This window comes from Brachycentrus maculatus, unplaced genomic scaffold (assembly GCF_059751285.1).
Source record: "Brachycentrus maculatus isolate JH-2025_06_01 unplaced genomic scaffold, ASM5975128v1 h1tg000036l, whole genome shotgun sequence".
In the NCBI taxonomy this organism is placed as follows: Eukaryota; Metazoa; Arthropoda; class Insecta; order Trichoptera; family Brachycentridae; genus Brachycentrus; species Brachycentrus maculatus.
In genome coordinates this window covers 1,281,646-1,299,913 of record NW_028280790.1, presented here as the reverse complement: position 1 = coordinate 1,299,913, position 18,268 = coordinate 1,281,646, and the positions used below count along the sequence as shown (strand labels likewise).

The 18,268-nt window shown below is 32.7% G+C and overlaps 1 protein-coding gene across 1 annotated transcript in view; it reads left to right on the top strand.

Annotated features, from left to right (window-relative positions):
• Positions 1-905: 905 nt before the first annotated feature.
• LOC148312697 (protein-L-histidine N-pros-methyltransferase) overlaps positions 906-18,268 on the top strand; it is a 207,952-nt gene continuing 190,589 nt past the window's right edge. Inside the window, exon 1 of the mRNA XM_088275447.1 lies at positions 906-1,565. Within this exon, the coding sequence (XP_088131573.1) occupies positions 1,254-1,565 (312 nt within the window). The 5' untranslated portion in view covers positions 906-1,253. The remainder of the gene's footprint in view (positions 1,566-18,268) is intronic.

Sequence of the window (18,268 nt, the reverse complement as noted above, 5' to 3'; positions counted from 1 at the left end):
TTTCAAATTATGTACGCAATTCTACCAGTAAAATTTCCATTTTACTCTTACAATTTTTTTCAATTAAATAACGTACTTGGTTTTACAATATCGGTAATATGTAAAAAACAAAAAACAAAATTCCCTCTGAAAAAAAATAGTATTTAATTTTTTAATTATTTCAAGAAATCTATTATTACCGAATTTGCAAAATAAACGTTTAATTGTATGCAACATTTTGATCTTTTTCTCTTTTTTTAACACAATATACATGTCTACCTAATATTTATATAATTAAAAAATAAACGATTTTAATAAATCAATAAAAATTTATATCAAATTACGTTATTTTTGTAATAAGTATAGAATTTTGTGTATGTTAAAAAACAAAAAAACTTTACCTGCATTCGTGGTATCGAGTGTATGTCATCAAATTTACCACCATCGTTAAGAAATGCTCGGTTTTATATTGATAAGAGTATTATTTTTTTTTACTATGTAAACATTCTCCTAATGTCGATAATTACCTTTTAGAGGTGATTACTGTCTCTGCTATTTTTTATTGAACGACTACAGTAGACTTTTTTCCAATATAATATCCTCATATGGTGTTTAACTAAAAAAAACAAATGACAAGATTAATTCTAAATGATACATTACAATTCTTTAATACTCAATTTCCATACTATAATTATAATAAAAATGTCCAATTTGATTTGTATACTTCGTAAAAATTATAATTTGTCTTATTAAAAAAAGTTATTATTAGTATTGTTGTAATCCGTTGTTAAAAAATGCAAAAAAATCTCATAAGAATCGTACCGGAACGGATGTAGTTCAAATGCTCCGCGCTCGGCCGGTAAAAAATATTTCTGTATGATTTCGACACTAGCGCCACGCTGCCGGCAAACTTGATGAAGCTCGTTGACGTCTCTCAAATGTCAGTGTCATTGTTGTTACGTTTTGTTTTGACTCGGTAGAATGTATTTTTATCTATGATAATTTAAAATACTTTTGACATTTTGCGTATCTTACTCTTCCTTACAGTATTTTTGTTATTAATCTTAAAATTGATTCGGTTTTGAGTGGGTTTTGTTTATATCTCGTTTTGTTTTGACAGTTTGAGGTTATGTGGAACGCTAGTGCGGAAATATATTGATAACAATACTCTTTTGACCAATTACTGCGTGTTTTTTTAATAGTAACTTCATGTTTGTTAACAACACACCAGTTTTCTGTATTATTGTTGCGTAACATTGTGTAATATTGGACTTATGTTATCGGACTTGACAAATCCTGTTTTGCTTCCAAACACTTGCCCCATTCGTCTTCCGTATTCAGTTTTCTACTCCCAAACGTTTCCTGAATCTTGTTTCGAGGACAATTATATACATTTGAACATAATACACAATTCGGTAAATTGTGCTCTGACTAGTAGCTCGCATCAGTACTCTCGTGCAGGCAGTGACAGAATGAGTGTGACAAGTTTAAGTGGGGGCGTATTTCGCCCCCGTGGAGCCCTAGCCAGGGCTCTATATGAAAAACATCAAAATGACTGCAAATTGCGACAGTTAGATAAACATGATGTAAGTAATTCACTTATTAATTAATTAATTCACTTAACTATTGCCTAAAAAACATTTAATTTTTATCTCTGTTTTGATTAGATTACTCGCTATCATTTTATACTATTTTAATAACATTGAAATGGTATTTGTAAAAAAAAAATGCAGTTACCTTATTCAGATGAGTTTTATCGGTGAAATAAAGTTTATATCGGGTTGTGGTCCTGTGGTTAGTGTCGCGGACTCTTGAGTCTGAGTTTCTTGGTTTGAACCCACTCTACTACAATTTGATTCCTATTTCTAATAATGAGCCGCTTAGACTCACAGAAATAGTATGAAATTGAAGTATTTTTGTAAATAATAAAATTACAAATATTTATCTTTAAAAAAAAACCTTAAAGACCTTTTTTATCTTCTTATTATTCTTCTAGTACTTCTCCTTTTAATGAAGATTTCTACCACACTGTAATACCTTGAACGGTCCCTCAAGAGGACATAGATATTCCCGGAACATTAAATTCCGGTCCACTTTCTTATTTTGCCGTGCAAGGGTTCCATTTTTCCAAGTATACCTCTTTCATCCTCTTTTTACTTCCCCTAGTCTAAATTATGCAAAGGTCATAGAATCAGACCAAACAGTATTAGTTTGATCATAAATTATATGAAGGAAAGGTGATCAGTCCTGCTATCCAAAATCTTTGATATAGGAATGTACTATACTTGATAGGATTCATATGGCGTAAGTGAAATAGCTCAGGGTGAAAGTTGTTACTACTAGATAGATAAGGAAATAGAGGAAGAAGATTAGCCAGGAACACACCAACTGTTACCGCACTCAGAGTTGCTCACCCATACTCTTGTGCATTTGACGGATTCATATGTAACGATAATTTGTTTCAAATGCAGTTCTAACCACATTTTATCAACAAATTATTGAATCTGTTGTCATCTTTGATTATCTTTTTTTCTTATCTGACCCAGTTGTTAACGCTAATTGCTATATGGATTTTAACCTTAATCTAATAATTAACCTCGGCTGCGTTCAATGAACTAAATCCAATTTCAATGTTGTATTTTATGCTACACATTTTTTTTTTCAATATTGTGGTAACATTGTACTATCTGAGATTGTCCTATCTCATAATATGAAAATAGGTTTCTTGAAGAATGGAAAACTTCCATATACAAATATTTATAGTAATATGATATATTGAAGGTTTATGATCTTGCGTCTGACATCCTAATATGGTCCTAATGGTCCCGTGGTTAGTGTCACGGACTCTTAAGTCAGAGTTTCTCCGTTCGAACCCACTCGACAACAATTTGACACCTATTTCTAATTGTGCTTAGGCTCACAGAAATAGTATAAAAATGAAATATTTGTGTAAATAATAAAAACACAAATATTTCTCTTTAAAAAAAAAAATTAAAAATACTTTGTTCTCTAATATTATTAATTTTTGCTATATATCCTCTTGTGGGGATGATTTTTGTTTCATACCAATATTTATGTATTGAATCCATTCTTTGTTTATTTCTCTTTTTTTGTCAGGATTTAAAAAAAAAAATTTTAGTATTAAATTTATATGTGCATAAATATTATTTTGTTCGCCTTCATAGTGTAATAATGGTCACGCTCGGCTACCATTCTGGAGGTTCCGGGTTCGATTCTTAGGGGAGGGTCAAATAAATCTAAGTGATTTTTTCACTCTAATATTTATTCAATATTACCCTGGACTTTTGGATTTATTCAATATTACCTGAAGCGAAGGGCTGATCACCTTTCCTTCATGTGTTAAAGATCAATATAACACTACGTTTATATGATGCAGTGCCCTATGCACCATTGGGGTGCGGATAAGGGTTTGAAGTGAAGAAGATACTTATATATAATTGAGTCATCAGTACCTTTATGGTACGATGTAGGGTATTTAAAAAAAATGTTACTAAAAGTATTTTTTTTTTACTTCTTGTTACATACTTGTTACTTGGTTTAGCTCTCGTAAATATCGATAGGGCGCGCTCACTGACATACCCTTACCTCCACCCTATAACATTTCTTAACACCCACACATATTCATATGTACGTATCTATTACTTATAATGCATCTGATCTACATAAGAGGAGAATCATGTCAAATTCTTACCTCACCCCACACCGCCGATACTTCCTTTCGAATCGTTCTTAAGGATCTTCGATCTCTTAAAGAATTGCTTCCCAACTATAATACAAAAGTTTTATTCGTTTATTTAAATCATGATTTTATTCCACAATGTTAATGCCAAATCAATAAATAATTTTTAAAAATATTAAAAACTTTTGTATATATATTATGTACTACAAAGTAACTGCCATACGTTTTCATTGAAGTATAGAAGATACATTGATCTTTTTATTTACTTTTATTTCTCGCTTGAATCAATCCGGGCCCCAATTACCTAATATTTTATTAAATCATATCCCCGTTGTTGAGTTCCTATTTATTCATGGTTATGACTAAGTACTGCGAAATGTTTTTGCTTGTTTTTTGCCCGTAGTTTTGTCCCATAAAAACTGCAGTAGATCTCGCGAACAATACTCAAAATCTTTGGTTTTTTTGTCGCCCAATTGTCAAGGAACTACTCGGTCTTTTCCGCCTAGTATTCATTACACTGACCCACGATAGTTTGACTTTAATTTTGCATAATGTTTTTAATTTTTAATTTGAGTTTTACTTGGTAAATACCACTATTTCTTTACATCTATTATGACACGTGTTTCATTGCGTCCCGTATTATTTTCAAACACAGTATGTGAATATAAATTTTAGAGTTGTGTCCTTGGGACGTTGAAGGATGAAGAAGGGGGAGAAGCTGTTTGTATTTATTTTTTGTGATTTTTATTCCTAAAAACTAAGTTTAGCGAAAAAATTATGCATTTTAATTTGCTTCAATATGTAATCGTTAAAACTACTGACTAAGAGACACAATGATAACTTATATCGTATCGCTCACTACTTTCAAGAACGTCATAAATATTAGAAAAACTTGAGTTTTCAGGAGAACGTTTTTAATGTTTAAAAATATAATACAATGTATTAAAAATAAATATCAAGCCACTTATTGAGCTTTTTACTGTGCAACAGATCTTTTTAGGAAAAACCTGAAGGTTTTTTCTCCATTTGAAAAATATTAAGTATATTTAAAAATATAATGAAAAATTAAAGCAATATCTTTTCTTTAAAATGCAAAAACATCACTTTCTGCCCTGTAGCAGGTAAATATTGAGTTAAAAATATGCCTCTTTTGCTGGGATGTAGTACATTTTCTGGGCATTCCAAAAAACATGCACAACTGAAAATTGACGATTTTTGATTTATGACGTTCTTGAAAGGAGTGAGGGAAATGTAATATCAGGGGTTGATTGAAAGGAAATATATTATCATAACAGTTTAATAAATTTTCATCAACCATCCTAAATAACCTGAAGAGGTTTGACTGCTATGAATATTGAAGTATTGCTTCACATAGTAATCTCGTGCACTGCTTCTAATTTTGAATGAATTCATCAGTCATTTATTTATTTATTTAGAAGTACAGAACATTAACATAAATACATTTACAATAATGAATAAAAAATAAAATAGGTAATTGTAACATTTCATTTACAAAATTTCACAAATGTTAAATGAGTTAAAAGTAAACAGCAAGAATAAAATATAGCATAAGTTGAGAAGATTAATAGGCAGACTTAATTTAGAGCTAAAGTAAAAATAAGTGCTAAGTGATAAGTAAAAAAAGGAAACACATAAAACAGAAAACATACGCAACAGATACATAGCTATTCATATATTGATACATAGTATCATTATGTTGAAACGTAGCATCAATACGTAAATATCTCGTATTGCTCACTCCTTTCAAGAACGTCATAAATAAAAAAACGTGATTTTTCAGGAGAACGTTTTTAAAGTTTAAAAATATAATACAATTTATTAAAAATGCCACTTATTGAACTTTTAACTGTGCAACAGATCTTTTAAGGTAAAACCTAAAGGTTTTTTCTCCATTTAAAAAATATCTAGTATATTTAAAAAAATAACTTAACAATACATTTTCTTAAAAATGCGAAAACAACACTTTCTGCCCTGTAGCAGGTAAATATTAAGTTAAAAGTATGCCTCTTTTGCTGGAATATAGTAGATTTTCTGGGCATACCGAAAACATGCACAACTGAAAATTGACGATTTTTGATTTATGACGTTCTTGAAAGGAGTGAGCGGTATGTGAACAAGCCCAGCGCTGTATCAAAAATTTGGACCCACTTAATGTATTGTCGTATGTTTATCTTATCAGGGAGATGTAATTTTTTTAATATTATTTTATTTATGTAATTTTAGTCATGTAGATGAACGCCGCATCTCACCCTAAAATATGGTCAAACACTGAAATTGCGTGATTATCCTAATTAAATATCTATCTTGAATATGCAATGTGTTTAAATTTCCATCTTACTGTGAATTTATTCGTGTAAATATTATTATTAAATATTCTGTAAATATTTTGCTTTAGCCCATTTTATTTTATTTGAGAATCCGTACTGTGTTGTACTAGAATTTCTGCACTGAGTTCTATGAAAATGTCCTCCGTGTGCATTTGCCTTCGGGAGTTTGTACTTTGCAAGGGTGCGTTTTATATTGTTCCTTATTTCTGAAACACGGTACAACTCTATACATATATTTTTTGTTGACACTTTCGACTCACTCCGGTAGTCATCTAGTATTTGTTTACCTAGAATATAATTTTTTTTTTTTAAAAAGTATCTCAAAAACCGACATTAGTCAATGATTTTTACATCCCATTTCTCATCTGTGTATCCTTGTTTTCCATAAAAACAAGTTTACAGTGAGATCTGAATTCCTAGTATCTGTTCGGTAAATATTTTCTCGTGTAATACGTTATATATTTTCTCCGTGTTGTATTAAAGAATGTATGAAAAAACGCGAGAAAAATTTGTTTTTGCGTTTGAAGTCTTAATTGAAATTCGGTTTTCGCGAATATTATTCGCGCTTCAGAATCAATCTTCGGAGAAAACCCTCACCACTGCATATGTGTATGATATAATATATTACACATGTGTGTCGGTGTGTGTGCGTCCGTATTCAACCATCTCGCGTGTCTTGTCAATCCCGCGAATTCTTCAATACACCAACACACCGCCACAATCACTGGTCTCAGATATTATATGCAAGTGTGGGTAAATAAATATTACTTTTTTTCCCTTATGTGTTTCGCTAGTGTGCGTCGGTTTCTTTTGACTGGTGTATATTGGAAGGCTGTTTGGGGTGCGGGTGGAGGGGGGGAGGCAGGGGGGTGAAGGGGGTACGCAAATATGTTCTCGTTATGAGACAGAGGGATATATCGCCCGGAGAAAAGCTTCCAACTATTGGAGAACTGCGAGGCGGAACAATGCATGTCCCGAAATCTATGACGTCAACATAATTTTTGAAAAAAAGGCATTTTGAGTGTATCCAAGTACTTGTTCTCAAATCTGGATTACCTCCAATTATATGACGGTCGTAAGCCCCGTAAATGCCCGACTTCCATATTCTTCTTCATATTTGTTGAGATCTCAAAAAAAAGTATTTGGACACACTCAAAAATTTGTAAATAAATTATCTGGTAAAATTATAAGCTAAAATAATAAATTGAAAAGTATATTTTCTGGCGTTTCTCATGTTTGTTATTATTATCCAGGATTCGGACCTCACATACTAATAAAAGAGTTTCTGCTCAATAAAAAAGGTTTTTCATCTCTCACCAATGGATGTCTCTAGTGATTCAATTACAATGTTTCGAAATTGGATCACACATTGTTGTCAGTCATGGGTAGAATTGGTGAATGTCACACGCGTGTAAAGTGATCAACGACATCTTCAATCTCGCATATTTCCCTGATCCTGGCGTTTGTTATTCTATCTCGAAGACTCTTGCCTGATATGCTTCTTAGAGCCTTCATTTCTCACCAACGTTTTTTGTGCCAGTGGTGTCCGCTCTACTTTCGATGCAATTTTTAGCAGCACGGAGAAAAAAAGAGTGGACCAAGTTATTAAAATAAAAAAATATATATTAAAAAAACAGTTCCAAAGTGTGGTTCCATCGTCTCGTTTGGTGTCGCATTCGTCTCTACATTAGGAGTTTAGGTACAAAGAAGGGGGCTGCTGGCTGCGCCCCTGCCGCCCCCCGCGGGCCGCCGGGGGTGAGCACACACGCCACCCGCGAGATGGAGCGAAGGAATACGAGTAAAAAGCATTCGATTTCAATCGAAGGCGCTACACGACATATTACACGCGAGGCGAGGCAAATGCGCGTGCACACCGCACCGCACCGTACATAAATCCTGGCAAATTTTGCGATATTTATCGGCAATATTTTGAGTGTATCCACCACCAAAAGACGCTTGAGAACATGATTTTCAATTTTAATTAAACTTATATTACGACCAGTTATTTTAATCACCTTAATTTTATTAACTTCGGGAGGCGGATCTGACTTGGGAGGATGCAAGGGAGCTGGCAGCCGACAGAAAAGCCTGGAGACAGTTAATGGACTCCATATGCTCCACTTAGGGAGCGGATATGGTTTAATAATATAATAATAATAATATTTTAATCACAATATTTTTAGTATTCCAAATCTCTGTTTACAAAGCAGCATGATACTGTAGTACGTATTTATTTATTTTTTTAGTTAATTTTACTCCCTATTTTTTTACATCTCAATATAGATGAAGAAGAATATGAATGTCTGGGCATTTGCGAGGCTTAAGACCATCATCGGCTGGTTTAAGTGATCACTTTACACACATGTAATATTCAGCAAATCTAACCATGATTGACTACCACACCACTCAAATTCTTGGAAGTTCTAAATACAATATATTTTTTAATTCCAAACATTGTGCTTGAACTCACTAGAATTTCACTAAAGACATCTATGGTGAGATGTAAGAAGCTTTTTATTGAGCAGAAACTCTTTCATTTGCATGTGATATCCAGATTTGTGAACAAGTATTTGGACACACTCAAAATGTTGTAAATATTAATATTGTTTATTATATCGAATTTTTTGTACTTTCTTAAAATATTTTTCGTATTTTTTTTATTTTTTAGTTGTGCATCCGCCTTAAGGGCGAGCGGGTACGAAATTCAAATATGTCTCCACTTACCCCGGTCTCCCCTTCCCCGCGCGCCCCCCTCCCAACACGGTCTCGCGTATGCTAATACGATATTGATTCTTTTATTTATACGTCTATAATGTTGGCTGATATGGGAGAAGCGTTGAGCACTATTGACAGCGGCGGTTCGGAATTCAATTAGGGAAAAACGGAGTACGAACTACCCACTCTCTTCTGCTGCGATATGTTACCCTGGTACTCGGCACTTTTACATCAAGGAACTCGCGGGTTATATTATGAAAGCAAACTTGTGTTCACACTTAGCCTATAACTTACTTTGAGTACGCATGGGATACGAATCTATTTTTCAACCCAATTAATATGATCCCCTGGTATTTATGAATATATTTATTAGCATGGAATTGGAATTTACTTATGTTCCATTGTTTTTTTCCTTGAAAAAAAGTAGCATGTGACCTTTTTTTACTTCGTATTTGAATAAAGTGTACAATACAATATTTAGGTAATATATCCAAAATTAAACAAGGTTATTGGATTGAATTATTCTTTTATTTAAAAATAAACAATGACTTATATCTATATGTGACATTATCAAACTCTGGTGTTTGATAATGTCTTGACACGACGAAACGCAGCACAATATACATCATTGTATAAAATTAAACAAAAGTAGAGTTTTGGATATATTACCCAAAAAATTTCAATCGAATTCTACCAAATGTCTGTAGTTACACACAATAAACAAGTATACAATTATGGTATTCTTAATGTATCTGTAATTATCCTAGTTTTTTTTTTTATATTACGGTATTTAATTTAACAAATAGTACGTATTGAATAAATAAAAAGTTTTTACTTTGAATAGTAGTATCATTTTATTTGTAAACATTACTCGATATAATATTTTGTTATATAATATAATGTTTCGTGGAAAATCAACTCAAGGGTGCTTTACAATTTTACTACCCCATCTGACTTTATATATATATATATATATATATATATATATATATATATATATATATATATATATATATATATATATATATATATATATATATATATATATATATATATATATATATATATATATATATATATATATATATATATATATTTATATATATATATATATATATATATATATATATATATATATATATAAATATATAAATATAAATATATATTTACATATATATATATATATATATATATATATATATATATATATATATATATATATATATATATATATATATATATATATATATAAATATATATATCCTCCGTACTACACATTTTCTGAATTTCCGTATTCCTTATTCGGTCTCTTAACGTGTTTCCGGTTAGACACCTCAATGTCTTCATTTCTGAAACTCATAGAAGAGATTTGGTTCTCGCTGTATCTGCTCTGGTCTCTACCCCATATACGGCAATCGGTCTTACACATGTCTCGGATAATTTTATTTCGCTTTCAATATTCAAGTGCGTGTTTTTTCCAGATTTTTTCTCTTAGGCACCCCGATATTAATCTTTCCTAGAGTATCATCATAGAATGTGTACAAAATACAGTAATTTATTTAAACATATTACATAAATAAGTCACATATCGCTCACTCCTTTCAAGAACGTCATAAATCAAAAAACTTGATTTTTCAGGAGAACGTTTTTGAAGTTTAAAAATGTAATGCGATGTATTTAAAATAAATATCTAGCCACTTATTGGAGATTTTACTGTGCAAAGGTAAAACTTGAAGGTTTTTTCTCCATTTGAAAAATATTTAGGATATTCAAAAAATAATTAAACAATATCTTTTCTTCAAAATGCAAAAAATAACACTTTCTGCCCTGTAGCGGGTAAATATTAAGTTAAAAATATGCCTCTTTTGCTGGGATATAGTACATTTTCTGGGCATTCCGAAAACATGCACAACTGAAAATTGACGTTTTTTTATTTATGACGTTCTTGAAAGGAGTGAGCGATATATAATATTCCCGATGAATAATTTCCATTTCTCATTTTGGGACATGAGATTCATGTTAACAAGACTGAAAAACAAATAAGAAAACACAGGGAAAAATATTAAATATGAAGCAATAAAAGGTACAGTAAATGGCCATTTAAAAAAATATAAAAAACATAAGATAAAAAGCAAGTTTAAAGGGAAAAATGAGAAAATATTACGAATCTCTAACACAAATATCTTTCCATAAAATACTTATCTTTTAACTACATGTGTCACAATTTTTCCTTGTTATTTACATTATATATTTTTGTTGTTAATTATTTAAATTTCAGTATATAATACTACTATAGTTGTAAAACATGTATGGCACCCATCACTTAGTCAAGCTGGAATAAATTTATAAAAATATTTTTTCACTTCATTCATTTTGAATCCCTGACTGGGTTCTATTTTATATGTCAAGCAGTCGGTTTATTTAGGTATTATTTGCAATATTATTGCAAGGACCTTACTCCAAACTTAGTTGTGTTTATCAACTCCACATATAATCATGTAACTGTTAATCGATTATTTTAATGACTTATCTCACCATCTTTTATTTCTCCAAAAGCTCCATTAAGCATTTTTTTTTATAATTGTAAACATATTATGTGTCACTCCGGAGCAATCATTTTATATCAATCAAAATGTCAACTCATCGTCTAAAATAACTTTCCCTACCGGGACAGCCGCTTCAGAGCCGTGTAGCTTCAACAGATGTCATTATTATCAATTAGTAGGCCCGAGATAAGATCGTTAAATCAGAGGCACTCCCCTTGGTCGAGATTCAAGTGTAATCTGTGAACAAATTAGTACGAAATGCGGGCGCTGGGTACCTTCGCTCTAGTCCAACGTATTGTCGTTCACACGCTACGGATTTGTCGTATGTCGAGTCTCGAGTGTTCGTAATTTGTTGAACATGTTCCGTTTTGAACATTTCGCGAGATGATGTGACGTCATGAGCGCGGAACATTTAGGGGAGCGCTACACTTAGCGGATATTTTTTACAGCCATTTTGACACATTCAAAAAAATTAAACCATCACGTTTAAACATATGATTTTTTTAACAACGTTTTGTAGATAACAGATAATAGTAATTAGAGCTTTAACTATTATTTTTATCTTTACCTTATATGTCATTTCTGAAATTTAGATTATTAAAATTAAAATAAATTATCATCCTCGTGCTGGATTGCCAAAAACATATACTTATATCGCCCACTCCTTTCAACAACGTCATTTATCAAAAATCGTCAATTTTCAGTTGTGCGTGTTTTCGGAATGCCCAGAAAATGTACTGTATCCCAGTAAAAGCGGCATATTTTTAACTTAATATTTACCCGCTACAGGGCAGAAAGTGTTGTTTTTGCATTTTGTAGAAAAGGTATTGTTTAATTATTTTTTTTTAAATACTAAATATTTTTCAAATGGAGAAAAAACATTCAGGTTTTAGCTAAAAGTGGCTTGATATTTATTTTCAATACATTTCATTAAATTTTTAAACTTTAAAAACGATCTCCTGAAAAATCATGTTTTTTTTATATATGACGTTAAGATTTAAATCTGTATTTGGTCTACAATAATGAACGTATCGTGACAATAAGTGTCACCTGTCAGGGAAACAATTAATCATGTCGATACGTTCATTATTGTGGACCAAATACAGATCTAAATATTTTTTGTACTGGGCTCAAGTAACATATCAAAGTTCAAGTACCCCCGTTCTACGGTACTGGAAATTATTTTTTTTGTTATTCTTTGTATTTAGCTCGATATCCGTAGCTTAATAAATATTGAACCCCAGTTCCATTGCGTCTACTGAAAGAGACAATAATATTTATGAACTCAAATTGAAGTACATGGATACGATTTTAAATGCGAAGTAAAGAGTGCATGGTCATTACAATCTATTAGCCAAGGACTTGAGCCGACTGCGGGCCGGAAGCTGGCAATTTGAAAAGCATAATTTAGACTAAATGGATAAATCACACTTGCTACTCCCATTGACGTCACTGATAGCCAACAATTATACAATGAGGAGCCATCCCGACTATCCCGGCGTCCATTGTTGCGTTAGATCATTCATCCAGGACCTATTAGTGGTCATGTACACTGCCTCTAATTCGAATCGGGATCATTGGTTAATTTAAATCCATTTACTGTAATTGCTTAATTTAATCTGTGCAGCACCATTCCTGGCGGCCGTGTCTCATAAACACCAGACTGCTGGGTACGGCCTAAACAAAGTACCTACCCATGGAAATGTGGTGCTTGGCTTAATATAATATTGAACTTTTCTTCTTTACGCGCCTTGGTTTGACTTTCAAAATTCCCAGGTTCGAGAGCGTCGGGCAGCATTCAGATTTGAATGAAGTTTTTAGTCAATCTGCGAATGTTTTCCCTTTAAAACGTTGACTGCCACGGCAATTTTCAGAATTGTGGTCTAAAAAGCCGTATTTAAAAATATTATTGTACTTCTTAATTTAGAATATATATTTTTTTAAATTATATTTCCTGTTCATGCAAGCCAACATTGATTTTTTGTTCTCTTCCCATGCGCCATCTATCCATATTAGCCCTGATTTACCACGAATATGGAAAGTAAACACAGTACGAGATAACCCGTAGTCGCCGTCCTAGCAAAGAACGCAATCTACGAGTTATCTCGAAGTTGGCAGTCAACGTGTTAAAGGAATTTTCAGATTAGTCACAGTTTATGATTTTCATGCGCTTTTTTGTCATTAATTTTTAAGTACATTTTTTCTTTATAATTTGTTATCAAACAAAGCGATTGATAATCTTTCTAAATGTTTTACGTTAAGTATCGTTAATAAATCAATAAATTAAATAAATACTTTATCAACAAATCTTTTAATTTTGTTATTTTTTCCCCTTCTAGAGTGCTCTAGCTAAAGATTTCGTTCAGACTATAAAAAAATAAAGTTTACTCTTATGTAGTTCACACTTTTTTTTTAATATGGCAATACGGTAATTTTTAGATTCAGTGTTATTTGCTGTCTTTTTCTGTGTTTAAATATTATTTTAGTGGTATTTATATACTTTTATTTATATAGATAAATGCTTTTGCAAGTCATGCCTTTGGTCATCCGCATATCAACGACATAAAAAAGACTTGACATTTATATTTGCATGCGATTCTAATTGCTCAGGAGTCATCCATGTCTGCCATTTATCCATCCAGCTTCCAGTCCCCGTTTCAGTTATTTCACATATTAACCAATTGACGTCATCTGAGCGCCAATCCCAGATCTCCCATCGAGGAGATCGCCCATGGACATATGCCTCTCATCTCCTGGAGTCGACACAACATGTCCAGACTAGCTAATTCTGAATTGCTCCTAATTGGACAGTGTAATCGTTTCTGCGACTGCGAAACACCCGACAGGGGTCTAATGATGCCACGATACCTTCAGATATGGTACTATACCCATCAGTTGAGCACACCTGGATCTTGGATCAAAGAAAAGTCGTCTTTAAAAAGACGCAAAAATGACAACTCATCGACAATATGTTATTGAATTTCATTGTAATATTGATCGCGAAAAGATTCAATCTCCAAAATGAAAAATTCATTGAAGACTAACGAAACGACAAACTTGCCTGTTTAATTTAAGTTTTACTTGGTAAATCCCAGTATTGCTTAAAATCTATTGTGACACGTGTTTCGATGCATTCTGCATCATTTTCAAACACTGTATGGTAAGCATGGATAGATTTTACCTCAAAGGGACTACCGAATCCATTAATGAAAAACTTACTCATTATCTACATTATATTATTACTTTAAAGTTAAAATAAACTCTCATCCAGTCATCGGCACTAGCGATGTTTTTTTTCTGTATTTGCGTATTAGAAAGTTGGCATTTATTTAAAGAATTTTATCAATTTATTCATTATTATTTGATTTTATTGGACTACACTCATTTTATATAATTTTTCGACGAAAATATATGGTATTCTTCACTTCTTCATTATGTTGAGATATCAAAAAAATCTTGATTACAACCCCTTTGTATATTTCAATTCAGCATTTGTGAATAAAATTGAATTGAATTTCATGAATTAAATTTCCTTATTGACTGTGTGGGATAATATGACGATTTTAACAAAAAAATAAATAATTTCGAATTCAAAATTCACTACGTAAATACCACTATTTCTAAAAATCAATTGTGACACATATTTCGAAGAATTCCACATAATTTTCAAACACCGTATGAATCAAGTAATGAATTAAGGAAAAAATAAATCACACGATCAACAGGTGAAGATATTAATTGTTTATTTGTTTTTTACTTGTTGATGAGAACTTCCGTAGTTCTCGAAACTAGTCGCGTTTACATTAATAAACTAAAAAGCAGTCTTATACATACAAGTGTTTTATTTTTATATTTGACAGTTAATCTTCCACCCGGAGTGTTCTCTCCTGCCTCTCAGCCACAATCACGGCTATCCATCGCTTAATTTAAACGGTTAATTTAGTTAACTAGCCGTTTCCGTTAATCGTCGGCTCGCCTCGCTCTTCTCAGATGAGCTTAATTGATTAATTTATATTCATACAACGGCGACGTAATTTCGGGTGTCATGTGATTTGCCGCCATCTACCCATACCGTCCGGTCGGACAGCGGACAATCGGGCAGGGTGTATTTCCTATCACCCTACCCAAAACGGATGAAATAGAAATGCCCATGACAATGCTCCAGCCCATTCAGGTTTCAGTACTCGCGAGTTTTTGGCCAAACACTATCACTATTCTTCCCCACCAACCCTAATCACCTGATCTCGATCCTTCTGACTTACTCTTGTTCCCCAAACTCAATGGGAACACCAAACGACTGATCTGCCAAGAAGAATGGAAATAATTTGGGCCGCTTTTGACAAACTCAAACACATTCTAGAGAGTAATGGGATTCCGACCTGTCTAAAAAGAAAAATGTATGAATCCTGCATACTGCCAGTGAATACACATTAACTACAGACTATGGCTCTGATAAAAAAGAACGCAGAGAAGTTTAAATCCACACAGCGATCCATAGAAAGATCCATGCTTGGTCGAAACCTGTGGAATTAAGTAAGAAATTACCTCAAAAAGATTGTTCGATGATATAGCCGTTGTGGGGGGTTGAAACTGGCTGCAAACACCAACCGACAGAGGGGGATGGAAAAATAGCGAAGAGGTCTATATCAAGCAGTGGAGAACAGAAGGCTAAGGAAAAAGGAAAAGAATCTCAAAAGACCTTTAAAAGAAAGAAAACTTGTGACGATTCTCAAGATTAAGGCAAATGTAATGAAGGAGCTGAAAAACATCACGAAAGAAGCATTCCGGACTATTTCTAAAAGTGGAAACACCGTTAGGATAAGTGCGTGCGTCTTAGAGGTGAATACTTCGAAGCGGACCCATAAATGTAACTTCTAAATAAAGTAAATTTTGTTTTATGACGTCAGTCTTCGTATTAGTATTAATTTATGTGGTATGTATATGTAAATGGAAGGATTTGCGCAGATGAGTCCTGTGCGCGTAGAAAGACGTCGCACGACGTATTCATATGGCCGCAGCGTGTACACACTTCTGGCTTTATGAAATCCCCAAAGAAGTAAAACAATTCAAAGGCAAGGGTCCTATTTCCACATTTATGTATGTAAAAATTCACGTTTAACTCCTCTATTCCGTTCCCTTTGAAATTTTCTAATAACGCGTCCCGTGCGTGGGTAAACCGGGGCTTTGTGGCGCACTTCGCACCTGGAAACTTCCTCCTAGGATTCTCCTTCCCGAAGTATTAAATTCCGGAGACACAAATACACACATACATCTTGCCTTTTTCATTCGCTCTCTTTATTTTGAGATGCAAATAATATACTCCCCGAGGCGTAGACGTGTGAGAACGAATCCATTGTGCCTCCCCCCCTCCTCCTCTCGAGGGCCCGTGGCTTCTGCCTACACCGCTGCTCCGTTCTACCCCGGTTTCCCCTTTTTTCTTCGCGTTAGTTGAGTGAACATTTTCACCCCTAAATTGGCAAAGCGAAGGAAACTTCTTCGCTTCCTTAGTAGTACCTACCCACCTTATATTTCCTTGCGTACTGTTTCAATTTTACAACTAGACAATTTCAACCCGTTGTTTCCGTCTTTACACTCATTAGCTTTTAGAATCACTCTGTAGACCAGTGGTCGGCAACCTACTGCCCGCGAATAGTTGAACTACGCGCAACGATACTTTGAATTGCCCACCAAGATTTTTTTTTCATTATTTATTCATAACAACGATTACAAAAGTAAAGTGAATAAGTAATATTTCACTCAATAATTTTATGTAAATAACAAAAGGTGATTTTTTTTATCATCGAACGTTATAAAAACTGAATTAAGAGTAAGGTCCTTGCACTATGCCCAAATTAACCAGCTGCCTGACATACATATATAAAAAAAGATCCCAGTCAGGGATCCAAAATGAATGAACTAAAAAATACTTTATGAAAAGTTATTTGTGATTGTGATTACTTATAGTTTCTATTTTTTGCTTTAAACATGGTTCTGACCTTTTTATATGCCTATTGAATGTGCCTTTTATTGCTTCATATTTTACATTTTGCCTTGTGATTTCTTGTGTTGTCTTGTCCCATGTCCCATGTCCCAAAATGAGTAATGCATATAACTCTTCGGGAATAAAATATATATGACTTATGTATGTAATATGTAATAAAAAAAATAAAAAAAAGTCAAGTGGCAACATTTACCTTAAAAAAATATTTTATGAAAAGAAAATTTTTCTTTAATTTTTTTAAGAAATTTTACCGACTTACCAAACGAGTATTTCAAAATTGATTTTTTTTACCCAGTCTCTCAAAAGGTTTTCGACCATTGCTAAAGATCATATTTTTATCTATCTATAATATATAAATACATACGTAAACATTCGATTGTGCCAATATTATATTTTTTTAGTTAGCTTATATTACAATTAATAAAAACTATTTTTTACACTTAATTTACACAATATGTACATTTACATCTTCTTATAGTTAACAACACATTATTTTTTTAATTCTTTCAGTCTCTTTTCATTCTTCATACATTCGGGAATCTCATCATACATTTTCAAACCCTTATACATTGTACAATTTTGCGACTCAGTTTTTTTTCAACATTTTGAGTGTGTCCAAATACTTGTTCACAAAATCTGGATTATCTCCAATTACAGGAGATATTTTCATATAATTTTTTGACATCTCATCAAAGATGAAGAAGAATATGGAAGTCTGGGCATTTACGGGGCTGACGACCGTCATAGGCTGGTTTAAGTGATCACTTTACACACGTGTAACATTCACCAATTCTACCCATTATTGACAACCACACTACTCAAATTCTTGGAAGTTCTATATATATGAACTAATTTAGAAACCTTGTTCTTGAATCACTAGAACTTCACTAGAGACATCTATTGGTGAGATGTAAAGAAGATTTTTAGAAGTTTTTTTTCAAAAATGGCAGTCTTTTTTTTCCTTATTTCTAGTACTATG